Source organism: Rhineura floridana, chromosome 5, assembly GCF_030035675.1.
Source record: "Rhineura floridana isolate rRhiFlo1 chromosome 5, rRhiFlo1.hap2, whole genome shotgun sequence".
NCBI lineage: Eukaryota > Metazoa > Chordata > Lepidosauria > Squamata > Rhineuridae > Rhineura > Rhineura floridana.
Window position 1 is genome coordinate 176173472 of NC_084484.1, and position 22981 is coordinate 176196452.

At 42.8% G+C, this 22981-nt stretch overlaps 1 protein-coding gene and 1 pseudogene across 1 annotated transcript in view; one reads left to right on the top strand and one right to left on the bottom strand.

Moving 5' to 3' along the window:
* Nucleotides 1-245: 245 nt before the first annotated feature.
* The window catches only part of CCDC90B (coiled-coil domain containing 90B), a 39030-nt gene continuing 16294 nt past the window's right edge, over nt 246-22981 (top strand). Inside the window, exons 1-5 of the mRNA XM_061628960.1 lie at nt 246-426; nt 4057-4176; nt 6929-7032; nt 20095-20196; nt 21781-21822. Coding sequence (XP_061484944.1) covers nt 354-426; nt 4057-4176; nt 6929-7032; nt 20095-20196; nt 21781-21822 — 441 coding nt within the window. The 5' untranslated portion in view covers nt 246-353. The remainder of the gene's footprint in view (nt 427-4056; nt 4177-6928; nt 7033-20094; nt 20197-21780; nt 21823-22981) is intronic.
* On the bottom strand, nt 3330-3448 carry LOC133386313 (5S ribosomal RNA; annotated as a pseudogene).

The following is a 22981-nucleotide window of genomic DNA, read 5'->3' on the forward strand; positions in this document are numbered from 1 at the left end:
GGGTCGCCATAAGTCGTAGCCCACTTGAAGGCACGTAACAACAACAGTGTACGAATCAAAATCTTCATAGAAAAAAATACGATTTTTTTAAAAAAAGAACACAGCAGTTCAGGCGTTCATCGACGTTCACTCATCTCCGCACCTTGCTTTTTACATCTCCCAGAATTCTAACTGCGTTGCCTACATTTCCCAGAATACTTTGAGGCGGCAGAAGGGGGAAGTGAGGAAGTCCCGCCTGCCTGGTAAGGACTACATTTCCCAGCAACCCATTGGGTTGCAGGCAGGAATTGGGGGTTCCTGGTTCTGATTCTCTATTCTTAACTCTATGGCTGGAGTAAGAAGAAATTAGGAAGATGTACAGATTTAGCAGAGTAGGAGTGAGGCTTCTGGTCCGGGGGAGCAACGGATCCTCGACACTGCAGAAAGGTATTTCCCCCCATTACTAGGTCCGCTGCTTGGGAGTAAGGTCTACTGTACTCAGTCGGGCTCGTTTTTTGAGTAGATAAGCATAGGATTGCACCGTGAAGCGCCTTATTCACACGCTACTTTTTTCAAGTGTAGACCTTCATTTTATTTTTAAGGAAACTCCTTGGGGGTGGGGGGTGCGGGGTGGGGGGCGGGAAGCGAGGCTTTGATTTGCAGGGGCTTTGAAAACACGTGTGTCGTACAGACACGCTCGTCGGAAAACGGTAACAAATCTCCCCTATTCTTCCGCCACCCCCACTGCCTCTTCCCTCTGTTCTGCTGCTGCTGTGCCTAATTTTATATATTTTTTTTATTATTACACTTATATCCCACCTTTCCTCGTGGCAGCTCAAGGTGATGTGCATAGTTCTTCCCTTTCTCCATTTTATCCCCCCAACAACCCTGTGAGGTAGGTTAAAGCTGAGAGATGGTGACTTGCCAGGTGGGTTGGGGAAGGGCTGTAGCTCAGCTGCAGAACATCTGCTTTGCATGCAGAAGGTCCCAGCTTCAATCCGCAGCATCTCCAGGCAGGTCTGGGAGAGACTCCTGGCTGAAACCCTTTTTCATGCAGCGCAGAGTTAAACTCTGGAATTTGCTACCACAAGAGGCAGTGATGGCCACCAGCTTGGATGGCTTTAAAGAAGATTAGCAAAATTCATGGAGGATAAGGCTGTCAGTGGCTACTAGCCGTGATGGCTGTGCTCTGCTGCCATAGTCAGAGGCAATATGCTTTTGAAAACCAGTTGCAGGAAACCGCAGGAGGGAAGAGTGCTCTTGCCCTCGGGTCCTGCTTGCGGGCTTCTTAGAGGCATCTAGTTGGCCACTGTGAGAACAGGATGCTGGACTAGATGGGCCACTGGCCTGATCCAGCAAGCTCTTCTTATCTTCTTATGTTCTAAAGCTGCTACCTGTTAGCATAGACACTAATGAGCTGTATGTGTTATGTGCCTTCAAGCCAATTTTGACTTATGGCGACCCTATGAATCAGCAACCTCCAAGAGCATGTGTTGTAAAGCACCCTGTTCAGATCTTGTAAGTTCAGGTCTGGGGCTTCCTTGATGGAATCAATCCATCTCTTGTTTGGCCTTCCTCTTTTTCTACTTCCTTCTGTTTTTCCAAGCATTATTGTCTTTTCTAGTGAATCGTGTCTTCTCATGATGTGTCCAAAGTATGATAACCTCAGTTTCATCATTTCAGCTTCTAGTGAGAGTTCTGGTTTAATTTGTTCTACATCCAATTATTTGTCTTTGTCGCAGTCCATGGTATGCGCAAAGCTCTCCTCCAACATCACATTTCAAATGAGTTGATTTTTCCCTTATCCGCTTTTTTCGCTGTCCAACTTTCACATCCATACATAGAGATCGGGAATACCAAGGTCTGAATGATCCTGACTTTAGCGTTCAGTGATGGACCAATTGTCTGACTCAGTACAAAGCAGCTTCCTATGAGCTTCATGGCCGAGTGAGGATTTGAACCTTGGGCTCTCAAGGGCCTAGTTTGACATTCTACGGCACGCAGACTCAGACTTGACCTCTTGCACCTGTAAAGTGCCATGCACCTGCAGAGCTGCCGCTGCCACCAATCCAGAGCTCCACCACCACCACCTCGGTGCGGCCTTGCCCCATCCCTGTCCAGACAAGTGCAGCCACTCCAGGAGAGGACACCTCTGCCTTTGTGCCCCCCCCTCCGAGCCACCATTGCAGAATATACAATACTGAGCTTGGTGTACAAATAGCCTGATCCAATATAGGGCATGTTCTTATGTTCCTAACTAACATACTGAGTACCATTCCAGTGGGGAGAGGCCATAGACTGGCGGCACAGTGACTTGCTTTGCATGCAGAAGGTCCCACGTTCGATCCTCGGCAGCTCTAGGTTGGGCTGGGAGAGTCCCCTGTCTCCACCCTGGACAGCTCCTGCCGGTCAGTATCAGCAATACTGAGCTAAGTGGACCGACGGTCTGATGCCGTATAAAGCAGCTTCCTGAGTTGCTATCTCGCCTACTGGGAGATTTAACTTGTAGAACTATAAGAAGAGGCCTGCTGGATCAGACTTGCCTAGTCCGGCATCTTGTTTCCCAGGGTGGCCAACAGTGGAGGCTGGCGCATTAGGGCTAATGGAGCACTGTCCCTTCAGCCTGCCTACTTACTTACAACCTGTCAGCAGGGCAGCCCTGGCTGCCAGCTTCCTGCTGCGTCTCAGTGTTGCCCTGGAAGAACTCAGCAGGGAGGAGGAAAGGGTTGTTGTTATATGCCTTCAAGTCAACCACGAGTTATGGCGACCCTATGAATCTTTTTTGGATATATTCATAGGGTTTTAATTTCTTCCCCTAAGCCTACGGCCCCAGTATTCTCAGGCGGTCTCCCATCCAAGTACTAACCAGGCCTGACCCTGCTCAGCTTCCAAGATGAGACAAACCCTGAGCCCGATATCCAGGAGTCCTTTAGAGTCCAGCATCCAGATTTTTTTGATAACTTCTTCCCTTGAAATCCCTTCCTTCTCTAAGGCCATAACAATCAGGTGAGCTATACCCATTGCAGCCTAAAAATAATCAGACAACCAGTCATTTCCTCTGTGGAAGGACTGAAGGAACTGCTTTACATTGAAACAGGCCGGCTCCAGCCAGCATGGCCAATGATCAGGAATGATGGGAGTTGTAGTCCAAAACGTCTGGAGTGCACCAGATTGAGGGAACATCGGCGTACTCTGACTGGCAATAGCTTTGCACTGTCTTGGATTTGTTGTTGTTATATGCCTACAAGTCGATTACGACTTATGGCAACCCTATGAATCTGTTTTAGATATATTCATAGGGTTTTCATGGTAAGAGTTACTCAGCGGTGGTTTACCATTGCCTTCCTCTAAGCCTATGGCAGCCGGTATTCCCAGGCGGTCTCCTATCCAAGTACTAACCAGGCCTGACCCTGCTTAGCTTCCAAGATCAGACGAGGTCGGGCGTGTTCAGGGTACTATGGCCGTAGATGGAGGAAAGGGACAAAACTAGAATTAGTTGGCCTTTCCTGCTCTTGGCTCCAGCTCTACTTACTGTGGGGCTCCCTGCCTTCTGCTCTTCCAGTTCCAATGGACACCAACCACCACTGGTAAGCAACCAGATGGAATAACCTTCTGTTGTTCCCAGTGCAATGGAATATATCACCCTAAGACGAGGTTGATGCTGGTCTGTAGATTGCTGCTATGAGTTTGCATCTATCATATTGGGGGCTCCTCTGAATGCAAATTCATACTACTTCCTGCTATTAAAAGTTCAGCTGTTTTAGGTGCTGGGGGCAAACATGGCTCCAATCTGTATTCAGTGCTTAGAAGTCTGGGAGACTTTGGAATAATGTATATTGGCTTTTTTTTTTTAAAAGGGATGTCAGAACTGGTCCAGGAGAGTTCCTGCGTACAAAAAGATTCAGGCTGTCATCTTATACATGCTTTTCAGGAAGTGAGTCCCACTGAATACGATAGGACTTGCTTTTGAGGAAATGTGCGGGATAGTATCACCAGAATCTTTTCTGTGTAACCATACAATGCCCTTAAACTCTTTGGGAATATCAGCAAACATTTAAAACTCATTGTCCTTCTCAGGTTTTGCTGTCACTGCCCCAGTGAAGTCATATGATGTGAGAAGAGTTGAAATAACGCCACTGGAGCAAAGAAAATTCACCTTTGACACCCATAACCTAGTGCGAGATCTAGAGGCACATGGTAAGCAAAAGATATGATTGAGCAACTGTGCAACAAGGATTCCTGCTAGAAGAACCCTTTTCCTTGAACGTCTACTTTTCTGTGTGCGGGGATCTGTTGTATATGAAGGAGCAATCTGTTTTGTAAGCCCCTCTCTGTTTCTGTAGTCTGAAGTGCTACAGCCCTTGTTAGCATTGGAGCTGAATGCTGGCAGAAACGTAACAGGATCCCTGTTGAAGGAGCACATTTTACCTTGGGTATAACCACACTGAGAAAACAATAAAGCTTACATTTATTGTAGGAAATACATACTGGGTAGATCCTAACTAAAGTTGGAGATGCAAAGAGCCATGCAAGCACGGCTCTTTGATCTCTGCAAGAGAGACAGAGAGAGAGGCATTTGCAGCATTTGGGGCTTTTTAGTTTAGAGAAAAGGCGGGTCAGAGGAGACATGATAGAAGTGTATAAAATTATGCATGGCATTGAGAAAGTGGATAGAGAAAAGTTCTTCTCCCTCTCTCATAATACTAGAACTCGTGGACATTCAAAGAAGCTGAATGTTGGAAGATTCAGGACAGACAAAAGGAAGTACTTCTTTACTCAGCGCATAGTTAAACTATGGAATTAGCTCCCACAAGATGCAGTAATGGCCACCAGCTTGAACGGCTTTAAAAGAAGATTAGACAAATTCATGGAGGACAGGGCTATCAATGGCTACTAGCCATGATGGCTGTGCTGTGCCACCCTAGTCAGAGGCAGCATGCTTCTGAAAACCAGTTGCCGGAAGCCTCAGGAGGGGAGAGTGTTCTTGCACTCGGGTCCTGCTTGCGGGCTTCCCCCAGGCACCTGGTTGGCCACTGTGAGAACAGGATGCTGGACTAGATGGGCCACTGGCCTGATCCAGCAGGCTCTTCTTATGTTCTTATGAGGGAGGTATCTCCTGTCCCAAAGTGGGACGAAGAAGAAGGGAAGAAGGAGCAGGAAATTAGGTCAGCAACCCTAAGAGTATCCGCTTACACACCGGAAGGAAGGTCAGTGCAGATTAGGTCAGAAAGACAGTCTAGGCAGCATGGAGGTTCCCCTCTCTGTCTACCCTTCCACATGCAAACCCACCAGTGGGCTGAGTTGCACCCCAAGACTTCCAGCAGCCCTGCCAGTGGAAACTGCCACATTCTCGACTTCTCCCCATAGGAGTGAATGGGAAAGAAACTGTCCCTTGATTGGAGAGAGAGCAGCTGAGGACACCGTTGGGGTGGGGGGGCTTCCAAGGTTGCCCTCTTTGCCACCCACTGCACCACTAATGGTGGTTGAGCATGTCGGTGTGCATCTAAGCTGTCACGAAGTGGCTTTTTGTCGCAGCACCTGACTTCTGGGCAGCCTTTCGAAGCACCGTGCCAGTGGTGGGCAGGGCCAGAGGCAAAAGTGGGCGGAGCAACAAACATCTGTGTTGCCTTTCTACAATAGGCTAGTTTCTACAACACACACACCTCTCTCCATCCAGGCCAGCAAAAGCCTTTATCGGAGTTCAAGGGACACACGCCAGCCAGGCAAAAACACTCAGGGAAGGTTCATGGCAGGGCCAGGGCACATGGCTGGGGAGGGGGTATGGCCTGGAGAGATTCCCAAAGACCAAATAAAAAAGCTCAGAGGTCCACATTTAGCCTCTGGGCCTAAGGTACCCTACCCTGATTAGAGGGAGGGATTTTTTTTTATTATGTCTGATAAAGTGTTGAAAACTACAGTTTGCCCTGTTGTGATAAGTTACCAGCACTTGCCAGGATTTGCATTGCAAGCTATTTATCATTTATTTATTAATTATTTGATTTATATCCTGCCCTTCCTCCCAGCAGGAGCCCAGGGCGGCAAACAGAAACGCTAAAAACACTTTAAAACATCATAAAATGACCTTAAAATACATTAAAACAAAACAATGTTAAAAACATTTTTTTAAAAAGCTTTAAAAACATCTTTAAAAAAAAAAAGGGTTAAAAACATATTATTAAAGAAAACATATTAAAAGCAATTCTAACAGACGCAGACTGGGATAGGTCTCAAAAGGCTTGTTGAAAGAGGAAAGTCTTCAAAAGGCACCGAAAAGATAGCAGAGATGGCACCTGCCTGATATTTAAGCTATTTGGGATGAAAACCTGGTTTCCATTCACTTTTGGAACACTCTTTGAAAATATGGCACGTTCCTGTTAATGTCTCCATGAGCAGATTTTGGAGGAGTTGTTAAGAACCACCTTTTGAGACCTCCGTCCTGAGCTGCAAACCCTAACGGCTTGTGAACCTCAGTGACTTCTCAACCGATGGATCACAACCTGCAAATGGATCACACCCTTAGCTGAGATGGATCATTAGCAGCAGCAACTTTTTTCCTCTTCTGTCTTCTCTTCTGCTTTATTTATTTTTTTTAGCAGAAGAGTGGAAGAGAGAGAAGGAAAAAGAGAATTTGCACACTGAGGGACGGAGGCGGGCAGGAGAAGGCAAGAGAAAAGAGAGAGAGAGACGGATGTAAAAAGTAAAAATAAATAAATAAAAATGGATCATTAAGTAGGCCCTGGATCTGAAGGTGGAAGGCTTCTGGTGTAGTTCATTCTCCTCTCTTTAGATCAGGGATCTGTGGCCCTCCAGGTCTTGTTAGACTCCCAACTCCCATCAGCCCCAGCCAGTATGGTCAATGGTCAGATGGGAGTTGTAGTCCAACAGCGTGGAAGGCCACAGATTCCCCGTCCCTCCTTTAGATAATGTTACCCTTTTGTCTTCCCTGCAGGATTTGGGAAAGAACAGGCTGAAACCATTGTGACAACATTGGCATCTTTGTCTGGCGTTAGCCTGGATACTGTCTACAAAGATATGGTGACTCAGGCTCAGCAGGTAAGAGACCTCTTTGCCCCATTTCCTGCCTTGCATGACCATAAAGAAAATTCGGAGACAGGGCCTGTTGTTTTTGTAATTCGTCACACGAAGTATTGTTGATGCATTGGCTGGTTCACACTCCTTTTTTTTATGTGGGAGAATCACCACGTGGGGACTTGTCTGCTCGAAAGTGAAATGGCCTTTTAAGCTCCTAAGATAATCATAAGACATGGCAAGATCACAAGGTCACCATCTCCCTGCCCTGTGTTTACTTTCAGAGTTTCAGAGCTTGACACATAAATGTTGGGTTCAATCTGCAAATGTGTAATCTGGTGTCTTCTGAACAAGTGGCTTCCTGGACATCTTTATATCCGTTTCCCAAAAATACAGTGCCCAACATGGGAAACACAGAAAGCTTGCTCATACTGGGAAAAAGCGTGGAATATAAATTTAATAAATAGTAATAATACCAAGTCATACCCTTAGTCCATCCCACAGTAGCGTAGAGGCAAATTCAGAAGAGCAGGGTCCCTTCATGATAGTCACGCCACAGCCCCTCACAGCCATGCCCCTGCACAGCCTGCCCTCTTCTAAGATTATACAATCTTTTAAGATTATACAATAAAATGAGCTTTCGGTCTCTTACTTTGTTTGGAGGACTTGCAACGATCAATTCAGATCTCCATGTGTTGTGTTTCAGCTAGATCTATTTTCTGTGCAAGTACTTGAGCAAATATGCTAAGATGCTGTAAGGAACTTCCTTTGCTGAGTTTCCCTTCTTCGTTGTCATACTAAGACTCAGAGTAACTGCATTTGGGAATAGCTTATGAGTTTCAGGAAGAAACTTAAGCATGGAAATTCCTGATTCTAACCTCTGGTGTTGGCTGCACCACACACATGCACTTCATCATATCCATTGCACTGATATGCTAATTTGTACGTCGCCCAGAGTGGCTGGAGAACCAGCCAGATGGGCGGCTAAGACATTTAATAAATAAATAAATAAAAATTTGCATTTTTACCTTACTGTGCATGACACACATATATATAGAACATCATTGAAAGCGGAAACACATCACACACAAACACTCCCCCTCCCAAAATGTATTTTTTTCTCTCTTTTCCTCCTCGTCTCCTACAACTCCTGGCTTTGGACTAGAACTTTGGACTGTGAGAAGGACGTGCCAGGTAAGGGGAACGCGGTCCAGACATGTTGTGGCTGTGCCTTGTTCCGGTCCTTCCCACACCCGCAAGGTCGTTGGTAGTCCTATCAGCCAACTCTCAGATCTCCAGTTGCTGTTATTAAATGCCAGATCGGTATATAATAAAACCTCCCTCGTCCACGATTTGATTGTGGATGAGGCAGCCGATCTGGCATGTATAACTGAGACCTGGGTGGGTGAGCAGGGAGGAGTTGGTCTCTCTCAGCTCTGCCCACCGGGGTACTTGGTTCAGCATCATGGTAGATCTGAGGTTCGGGGAGGTGGGGTTGCTGTCGTCTATAAGAGTTCCATCTCACTCACCAAGCACCATGTTCATTCAGTTACTGGCCTGGAGTGTTTGCACCTTGTGTTGGGCCAGAGGGACAGGCTGGGAATCCTTTTGGTGTACCGCCCACCTTGCTGCCCAATGGCTTCCCTAACTGAGCTGGCGGAAGTGGTCTCGGATATATTGTTGAGGTCCCCCAGACTAATAGTACTGGGGGATTTCAACATTCATGCCGAGACCACTTTGTCTGGCGCGGCTCAGGACTTCATGGCTTCCATGACAGCCATGGGGCTGTCTCAATATGTTAGTGGTCCAACACATGTATCGGGGCACACTCTAGACCTTGTTTTTGCTACTGAGCATGGGGAAAGTGATCTGGATGTGGGGAGTTTTACAACACTCCCTTTGTCATGGACAGACCACTGCTTGCTGAAGTTTAGACTTTCAGTAACCTCTTCCCTCTGCAAGGGTGGGGGACTTATTAAAATGGTCCGCCCCCGGAGACTAATGGATCCTGAAGGTTTTCAAAGGGCTCTGGGGGATTTTCCGGCTGATAGGACTGGCGCTCCTGCTGAAGCCCTGGTCGCTCTGTGGAATACGGAGATGACCCAGGCTGTAAACACGATCGCTCCTGCACGCCCTCTCCTGTGTAGAGCTCATACAGCTCCATGGTATACTCCGGAGCTGAGAGCGATGAAGCAAGATAGGAGGAGGCTTGAGCGGAAATGGAGACGAACTCCCGACGGATACAATTATGCGCTGGTTAGTGCTTCGACTAAGCTCTATGCAGGAGCAGTGAAGGCAGCTAAAAAACATCATTTTGCTGCCACTATTAAATCATCTCTTTGCCGCCCAGCGGAGCTCTTTCGAGTTGTCCGGGGGCTTCTCCATTCAAACCCTCCGGACACGGTGGAATCATCAGAGGCCCGCTGTAATCAGTTTGCCGATCACTTCCAGAATAAGATCTCATGTATCCGCCGGGACCTAGACTCTCAAGTTATAGCAGTAGATCCTAGTGAGATGTCCGGAGCACAGTCTTGTCCTGTTTTGTTGGATGAGCTTCAGTTGGTTCAACTCGAGGACGTGGACAAGGTGCTTGGACAGGTACGTGCAACCACTTCGGTACTGGATCCTTGCCCCTCCTGGCTGATAAAAACTAGTAGGAATGGAACAGGTAGCTGGGCCAAGGAAGTGATAAATGCCTCTTTACGAGAGGGAGTGGTCCCGGGCTGTCTGAAAGAGGCAGTGGTGAGACCACTCCTGAAAAAGCCTTCCTTGGACCCAGACAATTTTAACAGCTACAGGCCAGTAGCGAATGTTCCATTCCTGGGCAAGGTCTTGGAACGGGTGGTTGCTGGCCAGCTCCAGGCGCTATTGGATGAAACTGATTATCTAGATCCATTTCAATCGGGTTTTAGGCCCGGTTTTGGCACTGAGACAGCCTTGGTCGCCCTGTACGATGACCTATGTCGGGAAAGAGACAGAGGGAGTGTAACTCTGTTGATTCTCCTTGATCTCTCAGCGGCTTTTGATACCATCGACCATGGTATCCTTCTGGAGAGGCTCGCGGAGTTGGGAGTTGGAGGTACTGCTTGGCAGTGGTTCCGCTCCTACTTGGCGGGTCGTCTCCAGAAGGTAGTGCTTGGGGAACATTGCTCGACACCGCGGGCTCTCCAATATGGGGTCCCGCAGGGGTCAGTTTTGTCCCCCCTGCTTTTTAATATCTACATGAAGCCGTTGGGAGAGGTCATCAGGAGTTTTGGAGTGCGTTGTCATCAGTATGCTGATGACACGCAGCTCTACTTCTCCTTTTCATCTTCTTCAGGTGAGGCTGTCGATTTGCTGAACCGTTGCCTGGCCTCGACAATGGACTGGATGAGAGTTAACAAACTGAAGCTCAATCCAGACAAGACTGAGATGCTGTTGGTGGACGGGTTCTCTGATCGGATGGTGGATATATACCCTGTCCTGGACGGGGTTACACTCCCCCTAAAGGACCGGGTTCGTAGTCTGGGAGTCTTTTTAGACTCTTCCCTCTCACTTGAGGCTCAAGTAGCCTCGGTGGTTAGGAATGCGTTTTACCAACTTCGGTTGGTAGCCCAGCTACGTCCCTATTTGAGTAAAGAGGACCTTACATCAGTGGTACATGCCCTGGTAACCTCACGTTTGGATTACTGTAATGCGCTTTACGTAGGGCTACCTTTGAAGACAGTTCGGAAGCTACAACTAGTGCAAAATGCGGCGGCCAGATTGCTGACAAGGACCAAGCGGTCCGAGCATATAACACCTGTTCTGGCCAGCTTGCACTGGTTGCCAATATGTTTCCGGGCTAGATTCAAAGTGTTGGTATTAACCTATAAAGCCTTATACGGTGCGGGACCACGATACCTTGCGGAACGCCTCTTCCGATATGAACCGGCCCGTGCACTACGTTCTGCTACGAAGGCCCTCCTCCGGGTTCCAACTCACAGGGAGGCCCGGAGGGTGATGACAAGATCTAGGGCCTTCTCAGTGGTGGCCCCCGAACTATGGAACAGTCTCCCTGAGGAAGTACGCCTGGCGCCGACTCTGCTCTCCTTCCGGCGCCAGGTCAAAACCTTCCTATTCTCTGAAGCATTTTAAATTACACTGATTTAATTTTAAAAATGTTTATTGTGTTGGATTGTTGCTTGTATTTTAGTATTGTTTTGTTATTTATTGTATTTTTATGCTGTTTTATGTTCACCGCCCAGAGAGCTATTGCTAGTCGGGCGGTATATAAATTTAATAAATAAATAAAATAAATAAATAAACAAATCCACATACCTTCCCCATCCCTCTGCTTTTTTTGCTGCTGGGTTGAGAACAAGATCCTTGTTAAACAAACAAAATGGAGACCATGCAGCAGAGAGAGAGAGACCCCCTTCGTGCCAAGATCTCTCCTCCCCAACCTCCTTTTCCACTTTCCTTGCTCACTTGCTCTCCATGCTCCTCAGTCCTTCCTGCACGCACCTTCGCCCACAGCAGATATCTCTAGGAGCTAATCAGCATGAAAGGGGAGTGTGTTAGCAACTGAGAAGAGTCTTCTCAGTGGCTGACTTGCCTCCTTTCCCTCTGATTACCTCCAATCAGCAGGAAAGGACACTGAAGACATAGGGGCTTTCTGCAACCCTGCTACCCCCCAAAATAAAAGGTCTAAACCCCCCAGATTACTACACCCATGATTTCCTATACAGACTTAACAGCGGTTCTCTTTTTTTTTTTTATAATTTTTATTCAGATTTTTCCAAAAACAAACAAAACAAAGTCAAAAAAACATAACAATACAACAACAAAAAATGAAAATAAAATAGTTGACTTCCGATTTGTCACAGATCAGCTATAAGTATATAATATACATCAAACCTGTCCCTTAATATATACATACAGAATCCCTTTTCTCCATAGGCTATCTTAATTAATCGTCAAATCCCAGTATCATCATTTTATTTTGATCTTTCAACAAAAAGTCTAAGAGAGGCTTCCATTCCTTAAGAAATGTATCTGTCGATTTTTCTCTAAGTAAACATGTCAATTTATCCATTTCTACTAAGTCCATTAATTTCAATAGCCATTCTTCCATTGTTGGTGTTGATTCCATTTTCCACTTTTGTGCATATAATAATCTTGCTGCCGTAATCATATATAATATTATTCTTCCATATTTCTTTTCTATTTGTTTATCCATAAAACCCAATAAAAAAAATTCTGGTTTTGACTGAATATTTATCTTTAGAATTTTTTGCATCTTCCTACCTATCTGTGCCCAAAATGATTTTGCCTTTTTACACAGCCACCACATATAATAAAATGATCCTTCTTGTTGTTTACATTTCCAACAAACATTAGAAACATTACTATACATTTTTGACAACTTTTCTGGAGTCATGTACCAACGGTACATCATTTTATAAAAATTTTCTTTAAGATTATAGCATAGTGTAAATTTCAAACCTTTTTTCCACATATTTTCCCATTGATCCATTTGTATGTTATAACCAATTTTTTTTGCCCACTTTACCATACACTCTTTTACTTGTTCTTCCTCCATATCCATTTTCAATAAGAGTTTATACATTTTCGCAATTATATTTTCATCATTTGTACACAGTCCTATTTCAAAATCAGATTTACTTATTTCAAACCCATACATTTTCTTGTCCATTTTATATCTTTCTAACAATTGTAAATAGGCAAACCATTGAAAACTATATCCTTCCTTTGTCAGTTGTTCTCTCTCTTTCATTGTATATTCTCCATGTACATTTTCTAATAGTTCTTGATAAGTTAACCATTTCTCTTTTCCAGCCATTTCTCTTCTATAAAACGCTTCTTGACTTGAGACACATAATGGTATTTTCGAATAAAACCTTGGTTTATATTTATTCCATATTTTCAACAGAGGACGTCTTATAAAATGATTGTTAAAGTCTACATTTACTTTTACTTTGTCATACCATAGATATCCATGCCATCCCCACTTCAAATTATGGCCCTCCAAATCCAATAGTCTTTTATTCCTCAATAAAATCCATTCCTTTATCCAGACTAGACAGCAGGCAGCAAAATAAAGTCTCAGATTTGGTAATCCCAGTCCTCCTCTTTCTTTGGCATCTTGTAGTAATTTAAATTTGACTCTTGGTTTTTTTCCTTGCCATACAAATTTAGAGATATCTTTTTGCCATTGTTTAAAAGGTAAATCAGAGGATATTACAGGTATTGTTTGAAACAAAAACATCATTCTCGGTAATACATTCATTTTTATCACAGATATTCTACCCATTAATGACAGTTGTAGTTTATCCCATCTTAGCAAGTCTTTCTTAATCTCTGTCCATAATTTTTCATAATTATTATGAAACAACTTTGAATTTTTATTTGTCATAATGATACCTAAATATTTCAACTTTTTCTCTATTGTAAAATCTGTCTTGCCCATTAACTCTTTCTGTTCCCTTAAAGTTAAATTTTTCACCAACATCTTTGTTTTTTGATTGTTGATCTTAAATCCTGCTAACGGTCCAAATTCTTTTAATTTGTCCATCAATACATTAATTCCTTCCAAAGGATTTTCTAGTACAATTATCAAATCATCAGCAAATGCTCTCAGTTTATATTCTTCTTTTTTTATCTTTAATCCCGAAATTCTTTTATCTTGCCTTATATCTCTAAGCAGCACTTCTAAGACCAGAATAAATAAAAGAGGAGATAAAGGACATCCCTGTCTTGTACCCTTTTGTATTTCACATTAATACGTTAAATCTCCGTTAACAATTATCTGAGCCTTCTGAGATGTATAAATCGATCTAATCCATTTTATAAAATTGTCTCCAAAATCCATTTGCTCCAAAACCTGAAACATAAATTTCCAATTCAAATTATCAAATGCTTTTTCAGCATCTAAAAAAATCAAAGCTGCTTGTTTATCATTTCGTTGTTCTAAATATTCCAAGACATTCAAGACATTCCTGACGTTGTCACGTAATTGTCTTTTAGGTAAAAACCCTGATTGATCTTCCTGAATAAATTGTTGCAATATTATTTTCAATCTTTCTGCCAAGATCATTGTAAACATTTTATAGTCATTATTCAATAGAGATATTGGTCGATATTTTTTTGTTTTAGTTAAATCTTGCTCCTCTTTAGGTATTAATGTTATATTAGCATTTTTCCAACTATCCGGTATCTTTCCCTCTTGCAGAATAAGATTCATTGTAGACTGTAAAGGTAGTAAGAGTTCTTCCTCCAAACATTTATAATACATTGCAGATAACCCATCTGGTCCTGGTGCCTTTCCTAATTTAATTTTGTTTATAGCTTCAGATATCTCTCTTAACGTAATAGGGCCATTAATAGCTTGTCTCTGAAAGTCTGTAATTTTAGGCAAATTCTGTTTAGATATATACTCTTCTATTTTTTCAGATGGAATTTCCTGACATTTGTACAATGTTGAATAATATTGATGAAAAATCTTTTTAATTTTTACATTATCTGTCAACATCTCATCTCCTTCTTGTATCTTTAAAATGATATTTTTTGACGTTCTTTTCTTAATTTATATGCTAACCATTTCCCAGGTTTATTTGCAAATTCAAAAGTCCTTTGTTTAGCAAAATTTAGTTTTCTTTCAATTTCTCTAACTGTCAGCATTGATACTTGCTTCTGTAACATTTTGATTTGATTTACAATAGAAACTTTAGTTGGATTCTTTTTCAATTCTTCCTCTTTTTGTTTTATTTCTTCCAAAATTAATTGCATTTTCTGTTGTTTCTTTTTTTTTAATTCAGAGTTACATTTAATAAGATATCCCCTCATAAATGCCTTACTTGTATCCCAAACGATATTTTCACTTGTTCCTTTATGTAAATTATGTTCAAAAAACTCTTTTAATTTCTTCTTACATTCTTGTACTACTTTGTCATTCTGTAATAAAGATTCATTTAGTCTCCATCTAAATCCAAGATTTTTCTTTTTTAAAGTTAATATCACAGGGTTATGATCCGAAAAAGTTTTTGGTAATATATCCATTTTAAAAGTGTCCTTCGCTAAAATTTTAGACATCCAGATCATATCAATCCTCGAGAATGTTTTGTGTCTTTCTGAAAAATAAGTAAATTCCTTTGCATTATCATTTATATATCTCCAGGTATCCACCAATTCTAAATGTTCCATCAGTTCAAAGCAAATCTTCGGTAATTTACCCTGTGTCTCTCTGATATTTTTTTCAGAAAGCCTATCAATTTTTGGTGAGATTACCCCATTCCAATCACCCATTACGCACCAATGGTCATATGAAAACTCTGACAATTTTTCCATAAGTCCTGTGTAAAACCTTGTTTTATCTTCATTGGGGGCATAGATACCCACTATCAAAATGTTTGTACCCTGTAAAGTAATTTCAACCCCCACAAATCTACCACTATCATCCAGTAATACCAATTTAGGAAGCAATTGTGGGTTAATATAGAGAACAACTCCATTTTTTTTTTTGGTCCAGCCGAAATAAATTCTTCACCCAAATTTTTACAAATCAAATATTTGGAGTCTTTCTTCTTAATATGGGTTTCTTGTAAACAAATTATATCCAATTTTAATTTTTTCAAATAGTGAAACACTTTCTTTCTCTTCTGCGCCGTATTAGCTCCATTTATATTCCAAGTCAGATATTTGTAATCCATCTTTAAGCGTGTATTTTAAAATGTGCCTGATGCTCCTTTTAATCCATCATCTTTCTTTCCTTCCTCTGCATATCTTTGTTGACTTTGTTCCCCAGGAATTATATCCATATCTTTGAGTTTATCTTCATCCATATCTTTTGAAGCTTTTCTCAAGAAGTCCCTTGCTTTTTGAACAGTATTCAATCTATATTTCTGTTGTCTGAATGTAAAGATCACTCCTTCTGGAACATCCCATCTAAATTGAATTTTGCATTGCTTAGGTTTCTCTGTAAGGAAAGCATATTCTTTTCTCTTACGTAAAAGTCTAATAGGAATTTCTTTCATCACCAGTATTTCCTTACCATCAATTTTAAAGGTATTTTTAAAGTGTTGCTGTAATACCATATCTCTGGTCGTCTTCTTTATAAAATGAACAAGCACATCTCTTGGAATTTTATTCATTGTTGCATATCTGGAATTAATTCTATACACTTTGTCTATTTCAAATTCCATCCAATCTTCATTCAAATCCAGAAATTTTACTAAAGCATTAACAATTTTATCTCTGATGTCTTCACCTGTTTCCTCAGGAATTGCACGGAATCTCAAACAATGTTCTTTATTTCTCATTTCAGTCACAGCCATATAGTCCAAGTTTTTTTCTAATTCCAGATTTAATATATCTGTTCTATTCTCCAAGATTTGTACCTTTTCTTTAGTGTTTTTTGCATCCTCCTTTATTTGCCCAATTGTCCCTTTAATCTCATCCACTTGTGTTTTAATATAGTCTTTTATATCTGTCAATTCAGTTTTCATTTCCTGTTTTATATCATTAATCCCTTGCATTATTTTTTGAAACATATCTGGGGGTATAACCCCTTCCTGTGGATCAGTAGAACTTCTTCTTCACTCCTGGGTCTTAGTTGCTTTTTTAGTTGTCATTTTCAAGAAAAGCCTTTAATTTCTGATATTAATCACTGTTCCAAAACCTAGAGGCAGTCTATTCCTTTTTTTTTTTCCTCCACCAACAAAAGAGTTAATATTCCAGGCCTGTTATTGAAGTCCAGCCAGCACAGTTCTTATCTACATCCAAGAATGCAAAACAATTCTGGTTGCCAACACCAAACAATTAGTAACATATACGAGCAGCAGATTCGTCCAAAAAGAAATAGTCCAAAGAGAAAAATAGTCCAAAATATAATAATTACCTCTCATCCGTTTTTAAACTTTAAAACTCCAAATTCAGGCCAGCTTTTTGTCGTAAAAAAAGTATATAAGTTGTTTACATTTTCTTTCTTCCTTAATTATATTTAAAAGAGAAAAAGTATGACTCACCCAGGTTTCTCAGTTGCTGATTCGTAAACAAATCCCTTTTATTGTAGTAATTTAAGCCAAATGATAAGATTTAGGCAGAAGTAGGCTCGCTGGTTAAGAACTTTTTTTTTTAAGAAGAAAAAAAGAACGCTTCGCTTTTTTCCAGTACAGCTTGCGTGGAAATCCTGACTCCGTCTTCAGCCGATCGGCATGCCTTCTTATCTCAGGGATTTCCTGATCAATTCCAGCCGCCGACAGCTCAACGAAGTCTTGTGGAAAATCTGATCGGTTCTCCTATACCTTGGAGAACATTTAAGCCAGTCCAAGATTCCTCTTGGCTGGCTTTTAACCTGAAAAAAGCTTCCTCTGAGGCAGAGCTCCCTCAGAGACAACCACCAGCCAGCACTCCTTCCGGGAAGTCCTCCAGACTTAACAGCGGTTCTCGAGGGTTTGAGACAGGGGTTTTCCCAGCTCCACATGCGCAAGAATTGAACCTGGTACCTCTGAATTCAAAGCATTTGTTCTACTACTGCCCTTCCACAAATGTGTTTTTAACTATCATGTTTGATTAGAAAGGCGCAGAATGTCTGGTGTCCTCCAGATGTTTTGGATTATAACTCCCATCAACCCAGCTGGCAAACATCTGGAGGGCACCAAGCTGGCAAAGTCTTCTGTAGGACCAGACTGAATGGCCAGATAACATTATGAGAAGGAGAGCTCAGTGTTTCAAAGGAGAGCTGGATGGGCAGCAGAATTTGTAGGAAGAGAAAATATTGTTTATTGAACTTGTTAGTCGCTTGTTACACAAAAGGTCTCCAAGCAACTTCTTTAAAACATAAGCATAAGTCAAAATACATTATGATAACATGAACACATTTATACATATATGTACACATAAAAGCACACAACAAACAGGGAGCCACAACTGAAAAGGCCCCCTCCCTGGGGGGACCTGGAGAAAGATCTCGGATGAGGATGTAAGGGTCCAGGTAGGTTCATATTACGTTGTTTTAAAATGTTTTTTAATGTTGTATTTTAAAATTGTTGTAACCCGCCCTGGAACCTTTGGGTGAAGGGTGGGTAATAAAATGATTATTATTATAATATCATAAATAATATGGAGAATGATAACTGTCAACTGTGCCCCCCTACGCAATATAATATAGTTTCTGCAAACCTTGCCTTCTCCCCGAAATAATATGATTTCTTTTAACAAGAAAGCAGATCACTTTTGTCCCCATTTATTCCACTTTTACAGATATTCTGGCCATACTTAAATCTTTCCTAGGATTTGTCTAAATACATACTTGAAAGAAAGATCTGAGAATTGTCTTCTTGTTTGCAAATTCTTTTTTTGTTTGTAAGCTACACATAAGTGAATGTGCCTTCCTGAGTTCTGACACAGAGCAACAGTTTTGGAGAAAACATTCACCAAAATTCAACAGGTGTGAATTGTAACTTCTTGTTCCACAAGCTTATGCAGTTAACCATAAATAATTTCTTGAGCAAAGCCAGGAAGCCCAGTTGTCTACGAGGTTATGATTCCAAAAATGTAGAAACTTTCAGTGGATTTTTAAAAAAATTCATGGCAGAAAAAGGAACACCCTGTTCGTTTTGGTTGGTTTCTGTTATTTGAAATCTTGAGGAGTGAAGACGGAAACCCACCTGTGAGATCTTGCTGTGCTTTCTTTAAAAAAAAAAAAAAGTAGGGATATTTGCTTGAATCATCTAGTTTCCTGCTCCCTTCAAGCACTGTTGAGAGGTGAAATGCAGTCTGCCTTTGGCACTCCATAGTCCTGAAATGTAAAGTGTCCCTTTGAGTGTATATAGGTGTCAGCGGCGGCTGGTGACTCCATGGCAGTGGGGGAGTGGAATCCATGCCGGGTTTTAGCCTGAACTTTCAAGGAGCACCTTGGACAGCTCCTTGAAAGTTCCGACTAGAACCCGGAGCGGAATCCACTGCCCCACTGCCATGAAACCACCAGCCACTACTCATAGGTGTAGAATTGTATGCATGCTGCTCTGCCCAGCGCCCTGTAAGAATAGCTCCATTGGCAGCTGCTTGGTTCAGTTCTCCCAGTTTCTGAGAGCACTTTCTAGGAAGAAACATAGGAAGCTTCGCTATACTCGGTCAGACCACAGGTCTATCAAGCTCAGTATTATCTCCATCAAGAGTAGCCATTGTGGTGCTCTCCAGATGTTTTTTGGACTACAACTCCCATCATCCCCAAGTATAGGCCATGCCAGCTGGGGCTGATGGGAATTGTAGCCCAACAATATCTGGAGGGCACCAAGTTGGCTAGGCCTGGTCTACCCTCACTAGCAATGCCTCTCTGGGGTGTCAGGCAGGGGTCTCTCCTAGCTCTACCTGGAGATGCAAGGGATTGAACCTCAGGCCTTCTGCAGGAAAAGACGGTCTCAGTCCTTAAGCTATGGTCCGTCCACTGGGCATTTGAACACCCCACCTGGGCAGGCTCTCGATGTATATCTCGCACCAACGGTCAAGTCTCCATCTATGTGTGAAGAGGTACTAGAATGCGAAGGACTGCCTTGGCTTAATGTTAATCGCCTTCTGACCCCTTTCCATTTTATCTGTTACTATTTGTAAGATTTCTCACCTGCCCTTCACCATATGGTGCCAGAGCAGGTTGCAACAATATGAATCATACCGTTTACGAAAATAAGTAAAATAATCCCAGACAAAAGCTGCACAGTATAGGTTAAACAAAACAGAAGAGGCTTATATCTTAACTTACCCAGAAAACTCTGGCCAAAGAACCCTGTCCCCAAATAACATTTTAATTTTCTACCAAAAGAAAAAGTCTTGGGACATGTGTGCCTTTTCCTTGAGTTTTAATCCTACAACTCCTTTTTTATTAGTTGTTAGTTCTACTTATCAATCTCTCTTATGTTGGATTGTGGATTTATCAGTTTTACTGATTGGTATCTTATAGAAATGTTAGAATCCGAGCAGGAAATCTGATTAAGTTGTATATTTGCTTTCCATTGCTTTTATTGTATACATTTTAATTGCAATGGCTTGTAGCTAATGCAAATAAAGGATTTGATTTGATTTGTGTGCCTTTTCTTTTTTCCTATTTAGGAAATAACATTGCAGCAGATAATGACTCATTTGGACTCCATTCGGAAGGACATGGTCATTCTTGAGAAGAGCGAATTTGCCAACCTGAGAGCAGAGAATGAGGTATTTCCCCAAACAAATTCCCAAAGCATAATTTTCTCTGCAGCCGTTTTTTTTCTTTTCACTTAGCTAATGCTGCTCATTTGCAAACAGAATGTAGCAATTGGCCTTGTTATATTTAGTCTTTAAGACAAAAAAAAAGCAAAACAGGTAATTGAAAGCAGAGAAATTCCTTTTATACTGAAACAGTTGACAGACTTGTTTATTTATTTTGCAAGTTATGCTCTTTTTGAGGAAGTGACTGATCTTGTGCTTTTCCACATTCCCAATAAAATGTGTGGTTCTGCATTTTCCTGTGGTTTATTACACCGGTACATAATAAATGGGATCCGTTTCTTACTAAGGGCGCAATCCAACTTGTATTTGCGCTGGGCTGGAGAGAGTTGCATGTGTTGGGCTCCCAGCTCTGCTGGCAGAAGACCCTCATCGCGGCTGAGCCATGGTGTCGCCGGGACCCTGCCAACTCAGCCAGAGGACTGCCGAGGACGGCCGGCCCAGCAGATGGAGTGCCGGCAGACGCCAGTGGAAGGCCAGAAAACAGGGCGTTCCAGAGGCTTGGCGGAGGAGGTGCGGGGGTGGACTTCTGCGGCTTCCATCTTCCCTTTGGAGCACCCCCATGTGTCTTAATCTGGACAATATTTCCACCAGGCAATAGGCCAGTGGAATAAAATTATTTCGGTGCCTGTCAATGGGGGGGTCCTTACTCCCCGGTAGGGGTATTCACGGGAGCTGGCTTTACCTTCAGCCCTCCATGTATGGCTCCCAACTAAGCCAATGCTCAGCCGGCCCGGTGGCTCCTGAACGGCAACTGGATGCGCGGAGTTTCCCACCGGCTCCTCCTCCGCCGACCCCCCTCCCGCCAGCTTCACATGAATTCCTCTGTAAATTGATCATCAATTTGTGTCCCTTCTACTATCCTCACTATATTAGTTAGTTTTATCATTTGGATAGAGAGCCAGTGTGGTGTAGTGGTTAAGGTGTTGAATTATGACCTAGGGCACCAGGGTTCAAATCCCCACACAGCCATGAACCTCACTGTGTGACCTTGGGCCAGTCACTGCCTCTCAGCCTCAGAGGAAGACAATGGGAAACCACCTCTGAATACTGTCTGCCATGAAAACTATTCATAGGGTCAACATAAATCAGAATCGACTTGAAGGCAGACCATTTCCATCATTTGGATGCTACCCCATACTCTTAAAGATCATAAGACTGCTGTGGGGAACCTTTGGCCCTCCAGATGTTGCTGAACTGCAACTCCCATCAGCCCCAGCAAGCATGGCCAATGGCCAGGGATGATGGGAGTTGTAGCTTAGCAATGGAGGACGAAAGGTTCCCCACACCTGTCATAAGAAGCCTGCCATCCTATACACATGTACCTAGGAATAAGTCCCATCGAATTCAGCGAGACTGACTTCTGGGTTGACATGCATAGGTTTGCTGTTATGCTTTCGTTCCGCCCAGCATGGAAGGTTGATCCCCCATTGCTACAAGCATTTTACTTTTGTTTTTCTTAATTAAGCATCAGCTGACTCAAGATCTTTATCTCTGTGCCCCCCCTCCCCCGTTCTCTCCCTCGGTATCTAGAAAATGAAGATTGAATTGGATCAAGTTAAACAGCAGCTAATGGTAAGTGTTTGAGAATTTGGGAAGGGCCATAGCTCTTTCTTAGAACACGCGCTTTGCATACAGAAGGTCCCAAGTTCAATCCCCGTCATCTCCAGCTAGGACTAGAAGGGTTCCCTGCCTGGAACCTTGGAGAAGCTGCTGCTGGTCAGGGTGGACAATATTGGACTGAGCTAGATGGACCAATGATCTGGTTCAGTTTAAGTCAGCTTCCTACGTTCCCCAAAGTCTGCTGATCTGTACCATTTTAGGGCAGAGCCAAAGCTGCTCAAAAATTGGTTGCAGTCGTCCTTCCAGAGACGAGAGAGTGAGTGCTGGTGATGCTGTTCTTGGTTCACAGAGGCCAGGAAGGTAAGGCAAAGACAGGGATTTGGGGGGAGTCTCCCAGGGTATGTAGTCTACGAGGATAGCTACACCAGCCTTCTCGAGCCTGGTGCCCTCCAGTTATTTATTTATACTATTCTATGCCTCCTCTTCAGATGCACACCTTAACGTGGTGATGGAGTTTGAGAGTGTTGAAGAAGCGGAGAGCAATGCCGTCAGGAGTGTAGACCAAGAGGCTAGACTCCTAGCAGGGGCACCCAAGGCGGAATGGTCAAAGCTGAGACACCAGACTAAGATGCATCCAAACTCAGAGGAAGCCAATGGTAAACCACCTCTGAATACCTCTTACTATGAAAACCCCATGAAAAGAGTATTCAGAATGCAACCTGAGATAGTGCTGGAAGATGAAACCCCCAGGTCAGAAGGCACCCAACGAGCTACTGGGGAAGAACAAAGGACAAGTACGAGTAGCGCTGTGACTAATGTGAGATTTTAATGTTTTAATGTATTTGTATGTTTTTACTTTGTACGTCGCCCAGAGTGGCTGGACAACCAGCCGGATGGGCGACTAATAAATTTAATAAATAAATAAATAAATAATGACGCAACTGGGTCAAAGCCAAAAGGAAGCCCAGAGGCTGATGTGCACAGATGCGAAAGGAGAGTCCGGAGTTGTACGACACACGCAATAGGAACATGGAATGTGAGAAGCATGAACCAGGGAAAGTTAGAAATTGTCAAGCAAGAAGTGGAACGCATCAACATTACAATACTTGGTGTGAGCGAACTAAAATGGACGGGAATGGGACATTTCCAATCAGGCAACTACAAAATATTT